The 18,108-nt window shown below is 49.4% G+C and overlaps 1 protein-coding gene across 3 annotated transcripts in view; it reads right to left on the reverse strand.

Annotated features, from left to right (window-relative positions):
- The window catches only part of TTC28 (tetratricopeptide repeat domain 28), a 112,733-nt gene that overhangs the window by 10,961 nt on the left and 83,664 nt on the right, over positions 1-18,108 (reverse strand). For all 3 annotated transcript variants that reach the window (XM_082293249.1, XM_082293248.1, XM_082293250.1), the window contains 10 exons: positions 16,636-17,977; positions 15,769-16,292; positions 13,953-14,062; positions 13,608-13,737; positions 12,977-13,195; positions 10,848-11,013; positions 7,995-8,135; positions 3,859-4,003; positions 2,781-2,960; positions 989-1,709 (listed from right to left, as the gene is read on the reverse strand). In XM_082293249.1, coding sequence (XP_082149375.1) covers positions 989-1,709; positions 2,781-2,960; positions 3,859-4,003; positions 7,995-8,135; positions 10,848-11,013; positions 12,977-13,195; positions 13,608-13,737; positions 13,953-14,062; positions 15,769-16,292; positions 16,636-17,977 — 3,678 coding nt within the window. The remainder of the gene's footprint in view (positions 1-988; positions 1,710-2,780; positions 2,961-3,858; positions 4,004-7,994; positions 8,136-10,847; positions 11,014-12,976; positions 13,196-13,607; positions 13,738-13,952; positions 14,063-15,768; positions 16,293-16,635; positions 17,978-18,108) is intronic.

Raw genomic sequence — 18,108 nt, forward strand, 5'->3', positions numbered from 1 at the left:
AGTGCTCTTTTCTTTTGAGACAGAAAAATCTTGGAAGGAAAATAAAATCCCAGCTGAACTGTGGACTGTAACCTGAACTCAGCTCACACCTGGTACTACCTGAACCACATCCTAATGCTGGAGTCAACATGCCTGAAATCACTGTCAGCCTGACTCATTTTAACAAGTTCTCACTCCTCCAGCCACGTGCAGTTCACACCAGAGCCATATTCACCACAGTTTCCTGAGCTAAATAACATGGTTCTGCTGCCTGTGCAAAATCAATTTGGGGAATGCCTGCAGCTTTCAAAAACTGGGCCTCGTGCCAGGAAGAAAAACTAGGTTATCTGTACATATCCCTGTAACAGCACTGCTGAACTCCAAGCCTTTGCCATTCCAAATCTCAATGTATAGATCTAATTGAGAGGGAGCAAGCACTAGCACTGCACAGGGAGCTGACACTGCTGAGACATTCCCAATGGAAGCAAGGGAAACCTTTCTCCTAAAAAGAACAAAAGAATAAGCCCTACAAGGTTTATGTCACAGAAATCACAGCTACTTGCTGCTCCTGCTTCTAGCAGCACTACTCCTGCCTCCTGTTGGAAGTGCCACTAAATTCTCCATGGAATTCTCCTGTATGTGTGCTCCAGCTGATTCCATCCCAAGGACACAGGAAGCGTGAGCCTGGAGATTTCAAACATAGAGAATGAGTTGCACTGCACTTTACTTCTTTCCAGTCATGAGACACACTTCACCTCACAATTGCTTCCAATTATACCCAATCCATACCCACCTACTGTGCACAGTGAAATGCCAGTGAGTCCCACAACACTGACATTCAGCCACACTCAGCTGAACTGGGGTCTGAGACACAGGGGCTGAATTCCGGGAAAGCACAGGGCACATGCTGCTCCCAATTACCTGCCAGCACTGCTCCTTGCTTCGCTCATACAGTTTGGCAGTTCCCTAGAAACCACATCTCATTTGTCCAGAAGAAGACTGTTCCTACCTGCCCAGTTGGCTGGATGGGAGAACTGCTTGCTGCTCTGCACGGTTTTCATCGCTTCTCCGAGGGCTGCGCTGGCTTTCATCCCGTTTAACAGAGAGGAATAGAAGGCGTGCACAAACATTTTGGAAGCAGCCACAGGAATGGGCCAGAGTGACACAAGGACACATTGAGCCCCAGCAGCCAGGAATGCTCTTGTCAAGCCAATGACTCCATCAGAAGTGACTTTGCTGTTGGACTCTTGGTAAGAGCCAAGAACCACTAGCTTGACAGGAAGACGCAGATCCAGCACATCAGCTGCTGTAAGCAGGAACTCCTGAAGAGGAGGGCAGTCCGAGATGCTCTCCACATCACTGGCATCATCCTGCATCCTAAGAGATTCTGGGATTGTGTAGGGGTTCCCAAAAGAACTCTTGCTGCTGGCTGGATTGCTGTCAGTGTTGGGTGTCAGGACCAAAGCAGCCAGTTTCCAGGAGACGTGGGTTGCAAAATGGACACATTCTGCCTGAGTGAGGGCACTCATGACTCTCTCTTTTGTTGATGAGCTGCCGACTAGGGGCTGGCAGCCAAGTAACTCAGATACCATATATGCTTCCTCTTCTGCAGAGGGCATAGGTCCCCACAGCCACCTGTCCATAACTGCTGAAGGGAGTTTGGGATTTCCTATAACAGCTGCCATTGAGGTAGAACTGGAGTAAGCAGGAGTATTCTTCCTCACATGGGACTACACAGAGAAAGAGAAAGAGAAAATGGGGTTCAAAGATACAGTTTTTATAGTGCTGGCAATAAAATATCCTGTCCCTTTTGCTCTAAACAGAAGTCTGGTTGTCATAATTACAGGAAGACTGCATTTCTTTAGTTTCTTCTGTTTAACTATTCCAAGGAACACCTCCATTTGAGTCTGGTCAAAACTTCTGTCCCCCGATCTTGGGTGAGCAGATGGGTAAGAACAGAAAGCAACAGATATAGCCCAGGTCCCTTTGAGGGCTGCAGCAGAGCTAAAAGCATAAAGAAGATTCCAGGTTCTCACATTACTGGAACACTACCTGCAATCACTCACTAAGTGGCTCCTCGCACCTGTATTTCCAAGATCAGTGTCAGCACTGCCAGCAGAAGGTGCTGCATGCAGCTGATACTGAATGGAATAGCAGTAATCCTGACAAGGTTCAGACCCTTTTGCTGCTCCACTGACTATGTGTAACCCAGGGCAAACCAAGATGTGCAGCAAAACACTGCTCAGCAACAGCAGATGTGACTTGGTGCATTCTCCCGGAGACCTGGGCATTAGAAATGCTGCTGCCAGACCTCAGCATCAAGATACTTCTGATGGATTGACCCATGGGATTTGCTTTCCCTCATAGCTTTGGTGTCCTGAGACATTAGTGGCCTTCCCCACTCAGAACACTAAAATGGAGGTGAACATACCAGCAATGTGACAGGACAGTCAGCTTGGCAAGGAAGCTCAGCACAGATCACAGACACCTACATCTCTGTAGTCTGCCATGTAGTTCCACACCCAGCACATGCAATCCTTTAGAGGAGGATATCCAAATGATCCAATCCCCTTGTCCTTCCTGGCATGCCTGAGGCTGTGATTCTGTGCTGCAGGAACTACATCAGAACCTACTTCAGAGCTGTGGTGCTCAGCGTGCTCCTCAGACCCAGGGTGGCCTGCTTGTGGTTTCTGTTCTCGTGTCTGGCACAGCAGGACAGAACTGCTGCTTTCTGAGCATGTACCAGAACCTGCACCCACAGGAGAGGTTCTGTGAGAGAGGTTTCATAAGCAGTGTCAGACCTTGGAGCTGGGATTCAGTGACTGGATGGACGGCACTGCAATGAGGCTGAAGCGCTCATAGAGGTACTCATTGGAGGAACTGCCCTTCAGGAGAGCAAAAGGAATGAGGTACAGTTCTCCCTCCAGAACCAGGATCAGCTGACGGTGGCGGCCAACAGGCCCACTGGAATGCATCAAACCCTGAAAAGAAAGGAGAATTAGTCTGGACCTTTCACTCCACCAGTGTCCCCACCTGCACTTCCCAAGCAGCAGGCTCTAATCTGACCCCACGTCAGGTCTGGAAACATCCACATCAGAACCCCACTCTGTGTGATAGATGAGCACATGTCCTATGCAGCTGGACTGCTGCTCACCTATGCCCAGCCAGCTCCACTGAGAGAAGTGAGCACTGAGCACACTGACCCTTACGGTCTGGGTCATCATCCTGGCCTCAGCCCATGTGGGGCCCAGCCTCACCCTGGTACTGCAGCTCCTTCCACTCTAGCCTGAAACCTTGGCTAACTCCAACCACCTGTATCTTGTCAGTATTGTCATCACCTTATGCTTTGCCCGAGAATATTCTTTCTGATATTGAATTTCTAAATAGCCATTTCCTCTGAAGGGCGAACAATCTACAGACAGATTGTGTCCATGGCCTGCACTTCCACACACTTGACATAGTCATCAACCCAGAGTCACCAAAAGATCTAAAGCATCTTATGGATGGAGAAGTGAAGCAGATCTATTAGTCAATAGGGAACACGCAGCTGGATACAAAATGTGGCAACTGCTCCTGGTCTGATGTAACCGTGGAAATTTACTAATCTGGTGTATCATAAAAACAATGTTTTCACCCCAGGAAAGCGTAACTTCAAAGCACTGAAATTTGCTCCAGCTTAAACACTGGAAGCCCACAAAAAAAAAAGTATGCAGGACTAGATCCTTGTCTCTAGATTCTCAACTCTAGATGGTCTCTAAAGCCCCTTCAAATCCAGACTGTTCTATGAAAATACCACGCTTCAGAAACCACCCCCAAGCTGGCTGTTCTTGCTTTCCTACACCGAGAGGGTTTTGGTAAGTGTCTGTGCCAAAGGCTTACTCCTTCCATGGGTCCTATCAGCAAGTCGTAGAGAGCACGGAGTGGGGGTTTGGTGAAAGAAGTCTGCCTCCTTGGAAGTGATGATGTTCCGTCCTTAACAGGAGACATGGTACTGCTGAACAGGCTGGTCATGCTCTGGCAGCTCCTGTGGACAAAAGCCAAGGGAGAGGTTAGCTGCAGGAATATGAGCTGCCCTGTGGCTGCCCTGACTTCTGACAGTGACATGAGCTGGGCCGTGTCATCCAGGGGACTCTGCTCTGTAAGATGGTTCATGGGAGGACTGTAGTGAACAGTGGCATTAATGGCAGGATGAATCAGCTACAGACAGCCTATGACATTGCTAGGGAGTTTCTCTAAACACTCCAGTGCCTGAAGTGCTGTTCCCAGTTGCTCCTACACACCTGAGAGTTGCAGCTGTGTGCAGGCAGGCATGAGACCCACTGACAACTGACCACAGTCACAGGAGGATTTGCACTTGGGCTGTGCACCAACTGACCCAGTGTGATACCCAAGGAAATGTGACAACAGGCAAACCATGAGATATCAAGATCCTGCCTGCACTTCTGCCACTGCTGGGCAACACCTGGTGCCCATTTCTGATATTCACACAGAGTTCTGCCCGTGATCTCCTGGCATCAGCAGTCACAAGTTACTGCCCTGCTGAGGAAATGAAGTTGCCCCATTCCAGGCTACCAAGTCCAGCAGCTGTGCTCCCCAGGAATGTTACCCTTGGCTTGGGGCCATGAACAACCATTTTATGTGGAAAGGGTAACTTTCTAGAAAGTTTTAGCAGGTGGACCTCAAAGAAAAGGTAGGGAGGCCTGGAACATACCTCAACCCTTTGAGACACATACCAACACACAGGCCCAGAAAATTGCATTTTCCCCTCTCTTTCTCTCCTCAGCTGCTGCAATCAGCCTCCTGACCCAGCTAAAACCTATAGTTCTCTGAAGAAAAACATGCTCTTACCACCCACAAGGAATTTCCATCTTATGGGCACATAGGAATAACCTCAGAATGTCAACAGAAGCCTGGTGTCTGACTGCCCATGCTCTCTGACCCAGAGATTCCAGTGACAGTACCAGTATGCTGCTGCTTAGAGCTGCTGAAAACTCATCTGGGGGATTTGTGCAACAGGCTTGGCACTGTGTGCTCCCCTCAGACCCATGTGCCTGCCTCACTGCAGCACCCGACTGAGCGACCATGCTTGGCAGGGTTCAGCTCTATGGAGCACAGATTTTAAAATCAGATCAGGAAAGAAAATTTGTGCAGGGATACCCCAGTCCTCCCTCAGGACCTTGTGCCCTGATCTTCCCTGAGCAGCTCGTTGCCAGCAGGCAGCAGTTGCCAGCCCCACAGCCCACGTTCAGCAATTGTTACACACTCATTTACTGCAGGGAATAGGGGCTTGATTACTCCAACCAGCAAAGCCCTCCTGCATCTTGGGTTTCCCAGCCAAGCAGCTCTAAATTTATTTCTTCACCACTCTGATTGCTTTTTATGAGAACAAAACCAAGGAAGTACCATAAATCTCTCGCATCTCCTGCCTCTGTGTGTGTATACAAAGAGTGAGCAAATCCACAGGAGAGGATGGATGGATAGATCTCTTGTGGCAGGTGGAGGTGACCAGGAGCCCTGGCCAGCCCATCCCTTCCTCCCAAAGAAGCCAACAAAAGGCTCCAGGTGCACTGATGATTTCTCCTTTGCTCTTGCAATGCAGAGGATCCACTGATGTCTGAACAGTGAAATCTCTCATTTGGAAGCCTCTGCTCAGACTCTGCAGTGCTGCTGATTTATAACCCTTTGTACAGGCAGCCTGGCCTGCAGCAAGCAGAGAAACAGCACAAACAGCCGGGCTTAGCTCTGCTCCCTCCCTTTGTCTTGGAGATGCAGGAACAAAGCAAAGCCCCAGAGAACAGGGGAGAAAGCTGTGTTGTGCAAGCCTTGGGTCAGACTGACCCGGCTCACCACCAGCCTCACAGGTGCTGGCTCTGCCTGCTGAGGATGAGTGGCTGGGCCCAGGCAGGAAGGAGGGGTTCATTGCAGAACCAGCACGGAGCTGCTCCTGCCTTGGCACTAATTAGGACTTTGGACAAGTCAAATACTCCCCATGGCCAAGCACAGCCATTGGGAGGGCTGGGAGTCAGGCCTGGTGCTGCAGGGGTCTGACAGCCTCGGGAAGCTGGATACCCATCCAACCTTCCTCAAAGAGACTCCTTCCTGAAAACACAGCCCTAAATCCACATTCAGGGCCTTTGACACACACACACACACACTGTACAAAGCTGTGGGAAGCTCCAGAGAACAGTCAGATCTGAGCTCCCTGTGGATCTTTTCAAGGATCCACAAGTATCTCCAGAACCCACTAGTGGTTGCAAAAAACCCACAGCCCACCCACAGCACTCTCTGCCAGGGTGGTCTGCATGTCAGCAGCTGCAGCACTGCATCCTGGATGGCAGAGAACCACCACAGAAAGGACTCCCCAGCCCCCCAGGGATGCCCCCACTGAGAGGGTCAGTTGTATGATTCTCCAGGGCAAGCTGTCAGGCCCTGAGGACAGTAATAGGCTTCAGTGACCCTGACCAGTTTGCCCTGCCTAAGGAGCAGAGAAAATAGAAGCTGCAAGAAGACACGAGCCACTGTGGCTATCTTGGTGGCTGTACCAGTGCCATCCTCAGCTCAGACAGCCTTTGCCCAGTCTTGAGATCACCACAGTGTTCCCTCAGTGCTTCTTTCTCCTCCGAACTCCATTTATTCTCAGAAGTTCCCTAAGTGAACTGCCAACCCTCCAAGTTTGCTTTCCTAAGCAGAACTGCCAAAAAATCATACTATTCTCTGCTTAAAATTCACGTACCCTGAATTCAGGGCTCAGCAAGCCAGCTGCAAACAGATGTGGCAGTCTTAGCTCCATCCCCAGACCCCCACTATACCCCCCTCCACCAGCAAAAGGAGAGGGGCAGGCAGGGAGGCCATCCAGAGGTGTCTCCTCATCTTTTCATCTCAGTGCTCGTGGCAACAACATCACAGACACGGCTGCTTCTAATGCTCCCCCTGATTCTCTTCTGAGGGTGCTTTTAGTTAAATGCCCAAGATGCCCCATCCCTGGGCTGCTCCTAAGAGCTGCAAACTACTTACTTGACAAGGCACCTGAGCTAAGCTCCTAGGTTTGGATTCAAAGTAATATATGTGGCTCTTGTGAAGCAGAAAGACAGAAATGCTACACGGTTGGCCACTGCAGTGTTCCTGAGGATTAGCATTCCCTGGAACAGAATCACATCCTATTTGCCCCTGTAATCAGAGGGACAATCTCCTGTCTTTCTAAGCCTGATGAACTAGCAAAATATCTCAGCAATTCTGGGGATCTGCCTGTGTGATCCAAAACTGGCAAGTACTCATAGTCCTTCATCAGTGCAGCAGCTTGAACAGATATGCTTGTGGATTCTGAGAAGAAAACCAGGCCAGCTGCTGGTGCCAGCAGGCAGCTCCCAGTTCCATGGGGATGCTGCAACAGTTCACAAGCTTCAGAGGTGGCTCACAAGACTCCAGGCTGATCACATTTGCTTTTCCAGCTGAGAAAGGCCTAGGGTATCCTGTGCTCATAAACCACAGATCTAGTCAGAAACCCTGGGTTGCATCACGCAGCCACACTGGAAAAATTCTGTCTTCAATTTTCTTTCCAAATGGTTGCCCTAAGCCGTAATCAGCACAGTCATGTGAAAGGCTGAGAACAAGTTCTAAGAGGCAGAAAATGAGTGGAGACTTGCAGCTAAGTACAGTCCTGTACCTCTGGAAATGCAGCATATTCCCAGCTAATTGGGATAGAGATAAACAGAAACATGTATTTCCATAACAAGTGTGCAGGAGAGAGCTCCAAGTTCCACATCTCACACACAGCAGGGACAAAACAGTGCTCCCCTGCAACTGCTTGGAGTCTCAAAATCAGCACTTGGCCAGCAGAAGAGCAAATTTGGAACAGCTGCTCCTTCGGACAGTCATCAGTTACAACTGGAACCAGTCCTTGCTGGCTCTCCCCTTGAGCACTGGCACTGGCTGCACCTAAACTTGCAATTTAGAGAGAAGCCCATCACCAAGACGTATCCTGCTTGCTGATCCCCACAGCAGTGCTGCATTCTCACCTGTTTAATAGGTTGTTCCTGCTGACCATCCTCAGGAAGCCGGTTGGATCAGTCATGGAGTTCAGCTTATTATTCATCTCTTCAAACTGCTGGTCCATGATATCCCCAGCTTCACTCTCTGTCTCACTGCTAGCACAGGCTCTGGGGGGGAATCAGTGAGAAGAAGGGGTCATTGATGCAAGAAAGAGCAACAGCTTGATGACAAATGCTCGGCCAGTTTGAGCAAAAATGTTTTTCAAACAGAAGCTCAACCAAACGCTAATGCCAAATCTTCCCCGACTTGCCTTCTGTCAGGCATACAAGACATTACCAGCCCCATCTCCTCCTCTTCTGCAATTCCTCAAGGTTTAGTGAGTGGCACACAAGGGTGGGAGTGTAGGACCCAATTTCTGTGCACTGTAGGCAGGGACTTCTAAAGCTGCAGCACAACACTGAAAAGCTGAGTCTGCAGCAAACACCAACTCAACCCTTATCTGCCTGAGAACACGTGTGAGCACATCCTTTTCAGATCTCCACAGAAACTTCAAGCTCCACATGCTTCCTTCACTGGCAAAGAGTGACATAGCAGAGGAAGCTGTGTTGCCACTCCTATTACACAAAGAGGGAAAGCACAGAGTGATTTACTCTATCAATGCCCCAAGTGCAGCAGCACTACAGAGAAACAGCCCAACAGTTCTAAATTCCCAATCTCCTGACATTAATATTTAAATTTTCTCAGTGCAACTGGGGTGCTCGTGGTGGGCTGGGTGGGGCTCAGTGAGCATTTTGCATGTGAATCATTCTTTCTATTTTGTACATTTCCATTATTAATGTTGTTGCTGTTACTGTTTTCTTGTCTCATTGCTGTTTCCAGTAAATTGTTCTCATCTCAACCCATGATATTCAGCTTTTATACCTCCAATTCTCTTCTCCATCCACCAGAAGGAGGAAGAGAGAGGGAGGGAGCAAGCAAACAGCATTGGGGTTTGGAGAATCTCAGTGGGACAACTAAACTGGGGAGTACCATTCCTAAACCATAACAATGGCACATCACAAACCTTGGAATTTGTACACTTAGGATAAACATACATCCTACCTGCTGAAGCCTCCTTGCATCTTATTCCTGTTTCCTTTTCGGTTCCTGACAGCTTGGAGCCTCTCCTCAAGGGCATGTTTCCCAATAAAGGGCACACAAATTAAATGAACACACAACCCATACTTGTGCAGGCAACTAGAGCTGTACCTCTATTGCTGTATGGACCATGGATGTCTTGTTAGTGAATTTCCCAGTCAATGTGATTTATAACCTGGTAAATCCTGACAAAAGCCAATCACTTCATGAACACTGAAATGGGGACAGCTGAACCACAGACAGGGGGATTAAAAAAAACCCCAACAACACAGGGGAAAAAAAGGGAAAAGAAAAGGTTGTCAACAGCTTCTCCCTGCACATTTTTCCTCCAGCTGAGGCATGCTCAGCTCTGAGTCCTGGCACAGTTTGAAGTAACACTCATAGCTCCTTAAAGAGGCAAAAATCTTGAGTTCATGAACCCAAGAGGGCAGGTCACATGCTCTCCCTAAAGAGAGCAGAGTCTGTTCCACTCAAGTTCAAGCAGACTTTAAAATCCCTTACACTTTTTTTTTTTTTTTTTTGCAAGAATGCATTACTTTGAGGATTAATTAGACCAGCTGAAAGACTAGCAGAACCTGAAGGCTGCAGTGCGGAACTGAGCAGGCCTGTGCATCCCTCCCTCTCCAGAAAGCGTGAAGACATGCTCTGGAGACACAGCAGTACCTCCAACCCTGCTCACAGCAGCGTGGACAGCACCAACTCTTCAACCTGAACCCCAGAGCACTCCAGCAAGCCAGGGACTGAGCAGTCAAGTTCCCTCACGTGTGCTGTACATATTCACACCCTGCTGCTCTCCAGTGCTGGGCACAGTGCTGGGACTGAGGCTGACAGCTTCTGCTGGGGCCCTGGGGAGCTGGAGAGCAGTGGAATCAGCAGGGCTGGGGGGAAGCACTTGAACCACATGGAGAAGAAGTTTCCAAGTAGAAAGTGATGTTCAACCACATGGAACAGCCAAGATTTGTTTGCTTGATTCCCTGCGCATGATTTTGACATGGGGAACAAATGTCTGCCTATGATCATACCACACTAGTCCAATGATCTTGGAGACAAGCATTAAACCCAGAAGCCCTAACCAAAAACACACCCCCTACCATCACCATGAAGTGAGGAAGAAGCTGACATCCCAGCAAATTAAAAACTCATCCCAGAACATGAAGACTGAAGGACTGCCTTTGCCAGGAGGAGAGTCTGTGGTGACAAATAGTTAATGAAACTAAAAACTGTATCTGCAAAACTGCTGCATGAGGCCCAACTGCAGATTTCGGTTGAGGATCTTGTGTATCTGCATGTCTGCAGGGTAAGACTCAACAATCAACATGTGGGTTCTAAATTATTTACTCAGCTATAGCCACAAGCCACACTGGGGGGGTGGTTAGAATTCCTATGGTATTTGCAGTTTTTCAAAGCAAAACATTGAAAGAGAATTCATTACACTGGAAACTGTAAGCAGAATGAAATCTGTCCATATATAGTCAGACATGGCACCTGCCTCCTCGTCCAATCTACAGATTCACCACACAGCCTGTGGGTTTGGATCTTATTTGTGTATGCATAGAGTTGTTTGGCAGGAAAATAATCATGGATACAAAAACAAAGCCATTTTTTTGTTGCTGCACTGAAAATTTGCCCCTTCTCTGACTCTCAGTTCTCAGACTTCTCAGCCAATTAGCTCATTCCAAAATGTTACAAATTTAGGTGGGAGAGCAGAGACCATGATGTTAGAGCCCGTGATCCCAACTCACCTGGTGTAGTAGGAATCCACTCCCAGAGCCTCCCGCACGCTGGAGATGTGCTGCTCCAGTGCTGAGTTTGTCAGTGTCTGCAGGGCCACGCTGTTGGCTTCATGGAAGTCCCCAGCATTTTCTGTCAGGCTGTCACCCAGATAATACTCATGGAATTTCAGAATTCCTGCAAGGCGCCAGAACCAGGAGGTTATTTCTGCAGGGCTAGAACAGTGCTGCCAGCAGCTGTCTAAGAAAATGGCACAGCCCCATGCATTTGGCATTTCCAGCATAACTGGGGCAAAGTGTTCTGTGCCAGGTCTTCACTGAACCTCCAGCACTTTCAGCCTTGTTTTTAAAATCTGGGTTTGTACTTTGCAGATAATGGCTCAAAGGCACAAAAGCAGAGGAAAGCTTTTACGAGATGCTCAGAATGCCTTTGCTATTGCAGCACTCATATAAATTATAAACCATATCTTCCATACAAGCCCCTACTAAAGTAATTCACATTTCAGTTGACGCACACAAAAAATACCTATGAATAGCCTCTGAGCAAATTAACTGAATGCACAAGGCTGAACAAGAGTGTTGTTACTACAGCAGAACCTCCTCACATCACACACAGTGAGGAAAGAAGATGGATTAAAGCACAGTGAATTATTAAAAGATAGCATTTCACAATGGGTAAACCAGATAGGCCACTTCCTGTTTTGCTGAAATTCCACTGCTACTGCAGATAAAACCTTCCTACTTTCAGACTGGTCTATTCTTCCTGATATAATTAATTCTGCAGCCTGTGATAAACAGTAAAAGGCTGCTCTGGATGCCTTAGCAGCATCAATTATTACACCAGTTAGGGAAGAGCGGAGGAACAAAGAATAAAGCAACTCCTCCTGCAGCAACAGCAGCAAACACAGCAACAGCCAAGAGGTTCTGAGGGTTCCAAATCAGTGAGAAAATGAGGACCCTGGGCTGCCACTGAAGCTGCTCCCTCTGTCAGTGAACAAGAACAGGTCACCATGGCTGTGTCATGTCAGTGAACAAGAACAGGTCACCAGGGTCACTACTGAAGAGCTGCCAGCAAAGCTTCTTGAGCAAACCCCTGAAATACCACAGCTTGTCCCCTTCCTATCACCTGACAGAACCTTCAAAGAGGCAGTCACAAACCCATGGACTCAAACACTGCAACTGCTTTTCTCCAAGAATCACTTTGGGCAAGAAGGAGACTGATCAAAAAGACCAGTGGCAAATCCTACACTTGATCCATACAATTTTAATAAGCTCAGCCTGATTGTGGTACTATAGAATTATTGGCATTTTATTGTGCAAACTACAGGCCTGAAGAGCCAATTAGTGACTGGATGCAGGACAATACCATCTCACACTCAGACATGCAACATAGCAAAATGCCCCAAAAAGCATCTCTTCCAACCACTGTCATCCCATCTAAGTCAGGCATGTGTGTTTGCTTCCCTTCCTGAAGCATTTTTCGTGCAATCTAAATAGTGCTTTTTATCTCTTCAGCTTTGTCATGATGAAGGGCTGCAATTATTAAATTATATCCAGAAAGAACTTGTTAAAATTTACAGTCATCACTTTATTAGATAATGAATAACAGCTGTCTGCAAAAAGCAATCCTCTTCAAATTAATCCTCCTTGCTCCTCTGTGATAAGTGTTTCCACATTCATGTGAGGATCAGGCAGTTCAATGGCATATCAGGAAGTGGGGATGCCCTTCTGTTTGCTGCAATCCACTTCAGTGAATAAATGTCAAAAGCTTTTGGAAGAATAAAGCATGGAAATATAATTAAAGTAGGGATTCTTATGCACAGAAGATTCTCACAGAGCCAACACACTTGGAATTTCATTACTCTTCTATTCTGCCCTGTGGGAAATATATATAGATTGGAGATTGAAAAATGGAAATATTAAACATGTGAAACATTTCCATCTCCAGGTGAACATCAAAGTCCTGAATGAGCACTTCTGAGTCATTACTGCTGTGGCTGTGTTGTAGCTTTTAGTCTATTCGGCTTTAAGGTACTAGATGGAAATTATTCCCTTCCTACATTCACTCTGGTCCCAAATTCATTCCTATTCTCCCTTTGTAAGGCCTGTTCCCAGGCTCTTGTGTCCAAAAAGGAGCTCACCTGCCCCAGGAGCCAGCAGCCAGCTGTACAGATAACCTGCAGCCAGTGAGTAGTAAAGAACAAGTCCCCTCTGGCCATTCACAGTCTCCAGGACCTGGTCAAGGGTCACGGGAGAATAGGGATCTGAGTCCTGCTGCCCAGTCTGACGTTCCACGAGCAGGTCAGCAAAAGCCCTTGTTCGTCCTCTCTCTGCTACTGCCAGTGCCTCATCATGGTGACCTGAAAAGACAAAGCCATCTCTCAGACCTGACACAAGTGTGGTCTGCAGTGCCATGTTCATGAAACAGGGACAGTTGCTATCCCAGTGCCAGTGGAAACCTGGGGAAGCAGTGTCACCTATTTCCCAAAAGAGCAGTCTCTGCGCTGGAACACAGCCCCACAGAACATGTTTGCTGCAGGCAATAGCACAACGAGCCACAGAAAGGCAAACCAACAGAGGAAGCATGGGAAGAATCAAAGGTGCCCAAAACCCAAAGACAGACACCCATATTGCTGTCCAGGAACAGAAATGCTGTTTTATGTTGGACAGCAGTGGAGCAAAGGGCATATCACGAACTGCCACCCCACAAGTCCAGCTAAACTCCTGGCATGAGCCTGGAGTTCAGCCTCAGTATCTGAAGGCATCTCTTACCCAGACTGACAAGCACTCGCTGCAGGGCCTGATAGGAGGACGTCTGCAGGTCGAAGAGTGACAGCTTGTAATCCGTGCTCAGCTGCACCTCGTGTCGGATGGTTTCAAAGAGTGCAGAGGCCCGGTACAGCTGGGAGGGAAAACAGCCACAGTGACTTCCTCATGGACACTGTACAAAGTACAGAGCACTGGCTGGGAAAGCAGGATGATCCAGGGCCAGCATCCCCTCAGGTCTGGCTCAAACCCTCCCTGGGACGCACCAGACACTTTCTTCCCTGAGAACAGGAACGACCCAGAGGGCTTGGAAGACACAAGCCCCACAGCATGGGGCAGACCATGGTGTACCTGGTGCTGGGACTCCTCCAGGTTCCCACTCGCCCAGAGGGAGAGGCCAAGGCCATGACGGATTTTTGCTTCATCTTCTCTGCGTCCCAGCTGCTCTGCCAGCCTCAGTCCTGAAAAGGAGTCAGAGTGAGAGAGTGCCAGAGGGGAGAAGGAGCCACAGCCCAACCTCTGAAAACAGCCCCAGCTTTCTAATCAAGTAATGTTATTTCTTGTTGGCTCTTCACCCTCTATTTTCTATTTCTCTTTTTGTCTCCTTCAACTTATTTTTCTTATTTGTGGCCTCAGTCCCACAGGGCTCCTGTACAGGCAGAGACAGCTGTGGAGCTGCCAGCACTGGGACAGCAAGTGGGGCAGCGCCAGGGGTGGGATGGTGAGCAGGGCAGGGACAGCACAAGGATGACAAGTGGGGCAGTACCAGTGCAGGGCAGCTGCTGCCAGCCCTCACATCAGCACCAGCATGAAAGGTGACAGACACTTCCATGGACTGAGCCCTCCCTAAGTGAGGTTAAAGAGGCGTCCCCTGAGACACACTCAGTAAGCCTCTATGAGAAAGTTCAACTTTTAAACCCTAAAAGCCACACAAAGAAAATCACACTGAGCTGTCAAACACTGCCAGAAAAGACACCTCTTGCCACATTACTGGCTTGTTTCCCATCAGCTCTCCCCAGCCTTCTGGCAGGCTCTGCATGGTTTTTGTGCTGAGCCAGAGCAGAGGGCAGGGGCCTGGCCTGAACGATCTGGAGCTCATTTCACTTCCAGCAGCACATTCTGTGTTGTCCCCACTTCCACACACTCCAAACCTCTCGCCTTGGTGACCTCTGCTGACAACAGGGACACCTCCTCTGAGGCACCTCAGGTTTCCCCCAGCCTGGGGAGCAGGGCTCTGGCTGTCACCACAAAGCTCAGCAGCGGCTAGCATTCCCAGGCCATGCAGGAATTCTGCAGCACACCAGGAGAAGGAGCTGCGTTTCATTTCTCCCCTTCTAACAGCATACTGGAATCCTGCCAAGGTCAGTTTCATGAAAACCAAACTAACTGATGTAATTTGGCCTCCAGCTTCATACATTGCCCATGTGGATGAGCTACACTGCCCATCGCCTGCCTCAGAGCCCATAGCTTCATCAGCTGCTGCCTGCACAGTGGAGCCCCTTGCAGCAGCACAGCTTCCAGCCCGTGCTGACCCAGCGCTTAGCAGTGGCAGACAGCTCCTGGACACCTCAGGCTGAATCTCCCTCACCTCTCTATCAAACAGCACTTGTTTTTACTCAGACTTTAGAGACACTCACCCACTTTGTCTCACTCCTAGGTGAACACATTAGAAGACCCAGGTGGCTACCAGCAAGGCATAAATCTCTCCTAACAGACCTCTCAGGATCAGAGAGATTCATCATAATCCCCTGTCATTTTCCCAGAGCCAGATCCTGATACGCAATGCCGTTTATAGAGAAGGTTTACACCTTTTAGGTTCAGGCACAAATGAGCTTTACAAAGAGACTCTGCTAGGTACAGTCTGGATTCATGCTCTGAGGTACCTACGATGCCCCCAGGAAGGCACAGATCATGCTTTGTCTAGAGGACACCAGGAAGGCTCCAAGTGAGATGGTGTGCTGACTGTAACAGCTCCACAAACAGCTGCTCAAACAGATGCTCAGCAGCAGCTACGGATGTTTGCAAGAGCTTCTGCATCAAAGGCCACTGTCAAACACATCCCGTTGGAGCCATGTTTACAGTACCTCACCTCTCCATGTCCTCAGGTCTCCCTTCCACCCTTCTGACCCTACCACTGCATGCTCTGTTATGTAACTCAGCCTCTTACCTTCCTGCAGGTACATCACAGCTTGAGAGTAGTTCTGTAAAGCATGATGAGTCCTCCCCAGGCTGCTGTAAGACACCGTTTTGGCTACAAGGTCGTTCATTTGTGCTGCAATGCTGAGGTGCTGTTCCTGATAAACCACTGCCCTCTCGTAGGTGCCCAAGGACTCGTAGGTAAGGCCCAGGTTGCCGTAGGCCCGGCCCTGGCCGGCGGGGTTGTTGGTCTCCTCGGCGATCTGCAGGTCCAGCTGGTGGTACTGCAGGGCGGTCTCGTACTCGCCCATCTGCTGGTAGACCCCGCCAAGGCCACAGGCAGCATCGCTCTCCAGGGCTCGGTCCTTCATCTCCCGGGCGATGTTCAGCTGCCGCTCCAGGCAGGAGATGGCTTGCTCGTAGTTGCCCAGCTGGCTGTGCAGGCCTCCCAGCTCCCCATAGGCCTGGGCTTTGTTAAATGCCTCCCCCAGTTCATGTGCCACTACAAGCCTCTTCTCAAAGCACACCAGAGCCTGCTGTAAACTTCCCATAGCCCTACAAGGGAAGAAAACAGCAGTGTTTATTTTGCTGGTATTTCCCTGAGACGAGGTGTTTTGCCATTTCCCCGGCAGGCCAGCTCAAACCTTCCAGGCAGAGGCTTTCCCCAAAGAGACATCCCCAGCACTTTTGAATCAACCTGCTCCTCTCTGGGCAGTGACATCAGTTTCATAATTTGAGCTGCCAGCATAGTCCTCAGCACCCACAGGACTCTTAACTCGTTCCTGTGTCACATCCCTGTGCATGTGTGCCAAGGCCCCCAAACACACCCCATCGGTACCACACCACATTGACTGTACTTGTACTTCACTGGCATCAGAACACACGTGCAGCTCCTTACCTGTGCCCACTGCCCAAGCCTCGGTAGGCCTTTGCCTGATCTTGCATGCGGTTCAGGCTTTGAGCCACAGACAGGTACTGTTCGTAATACTTTATAGCTTCCTCAAAATCTCCCAGAGCCTCATAACAATCTCCCAGGTTCCCATATGCTCGGCCCCGATCTAACACGGATTCATTCCCACTGAGCTGCTGCAGCATGGCCAGCTGCTGTTCAAAGTAGCCAATCGCTTCCTCCATGACATTCATGTTCATCTTGGTAATGCCCATGTTACCGTAGACCTGGGCTTCAATGCTGGGGTCCTTCAACTTCTGCCCCAGCTCCAGCTGTTCTTCGTAGCACTTGAAGGCCATGGTGTACTTCCCAAGTGACATATACACTGCAGCAAGGTGACCATGTGCTCTGCATTCACCCGACATATCCCCCAGCTCCTGGTACACCTCCAGCTCCTGCGTGTGGTAACCTAAAGCCTTGTCACACTTCTGTACCATCCTGTATGCAGAGCCCAGGGCTGCATAGGCATTGGCTTCCAGTCTCCTGTCTTTAACATGATGGGCTAAGCTCAACTGCTGCTCATAAAATTTTATTGCACCATGTACATCTCTTTTACAGACAAAAATATCCCCCAAGTTCCCCAGAGCTCGGAATTTGGCCTGGGAATTGTTCAGAGACTGTGCCAGGGACAACAGGTACTTTTGACACTCCTCTGCTTTGCTGAAGTCCATCAAGGCTTTGAAGGCCAGGCCCAGGTTGCAATAGGCTTTGGCTTGGCTCAGCTTGTCATGAAGATCTTTTGCTAAGGCAAGATCCTGCTCGTAGTACTTAACAGCTTCCTCATAGTTCCCGAGGCAATAATGGGCATAGCCAAGGTTATGGCAAACTTTCCCCTCCCCTTCCATGTCCTGCAGCTCTGGGGACAAGCGCAGGTACTGCTCATAGTACGGGGCCGCCTGCACGTACTCTCCTCGCGAGCAGTGGAAGTTGCCCAAATTGCTGAGGGCTCGCGCTTCACTCTGGATGTCCCGCAGCTCCCGGGCAATGTTGAGATGATTTTGGTAGTGCTGCAGAGCACGGTCATGGGCACCCAGCGCCTGATAGGCAACTGCCAAGTTCCCGTGTGTGGATGCCTGAGAAGCACGGTCGTTGACTTCCATGGAAATCTGCAGCTCCTGCCGATGGTACTTGACAGCCTGGTCGTACATGCCGAGGGCATTGTAAGCGTTGCCCATGTTGCCATAGGCCCGGCCTTGGGCCGCGTAATCGCTCAGCTCCTGAGCTATGGACAGGTGTGTCTTGTGCAGCCGCAGCGCAGTGTCGTAGTCACCTTTCATCTGGTGGATGATTCCTGAAAAACAACACGAATGAGCTCAACAAACACACCACCCTGCACCAAGCTTCTGCAGTACCCTGCACACCAGGACTGCCCGCAGTCTGGCCCCTTCCCTGGCTCTTCACACCAGGCAGCCCCATCCCTTC

The sequence above is a fragment of the Coloeus monedula genome, assembly GCF_965178545.1.
Source record: "Coloeus monedula genome assembly, chromosome: 18".
In the NCBI taxonomy this organism is placed as follows: Eukaryota; Metazoa; Chordata; class Aves; order Passeriformes; family Corvidae; genus Coloeus; species Coloeus monedula.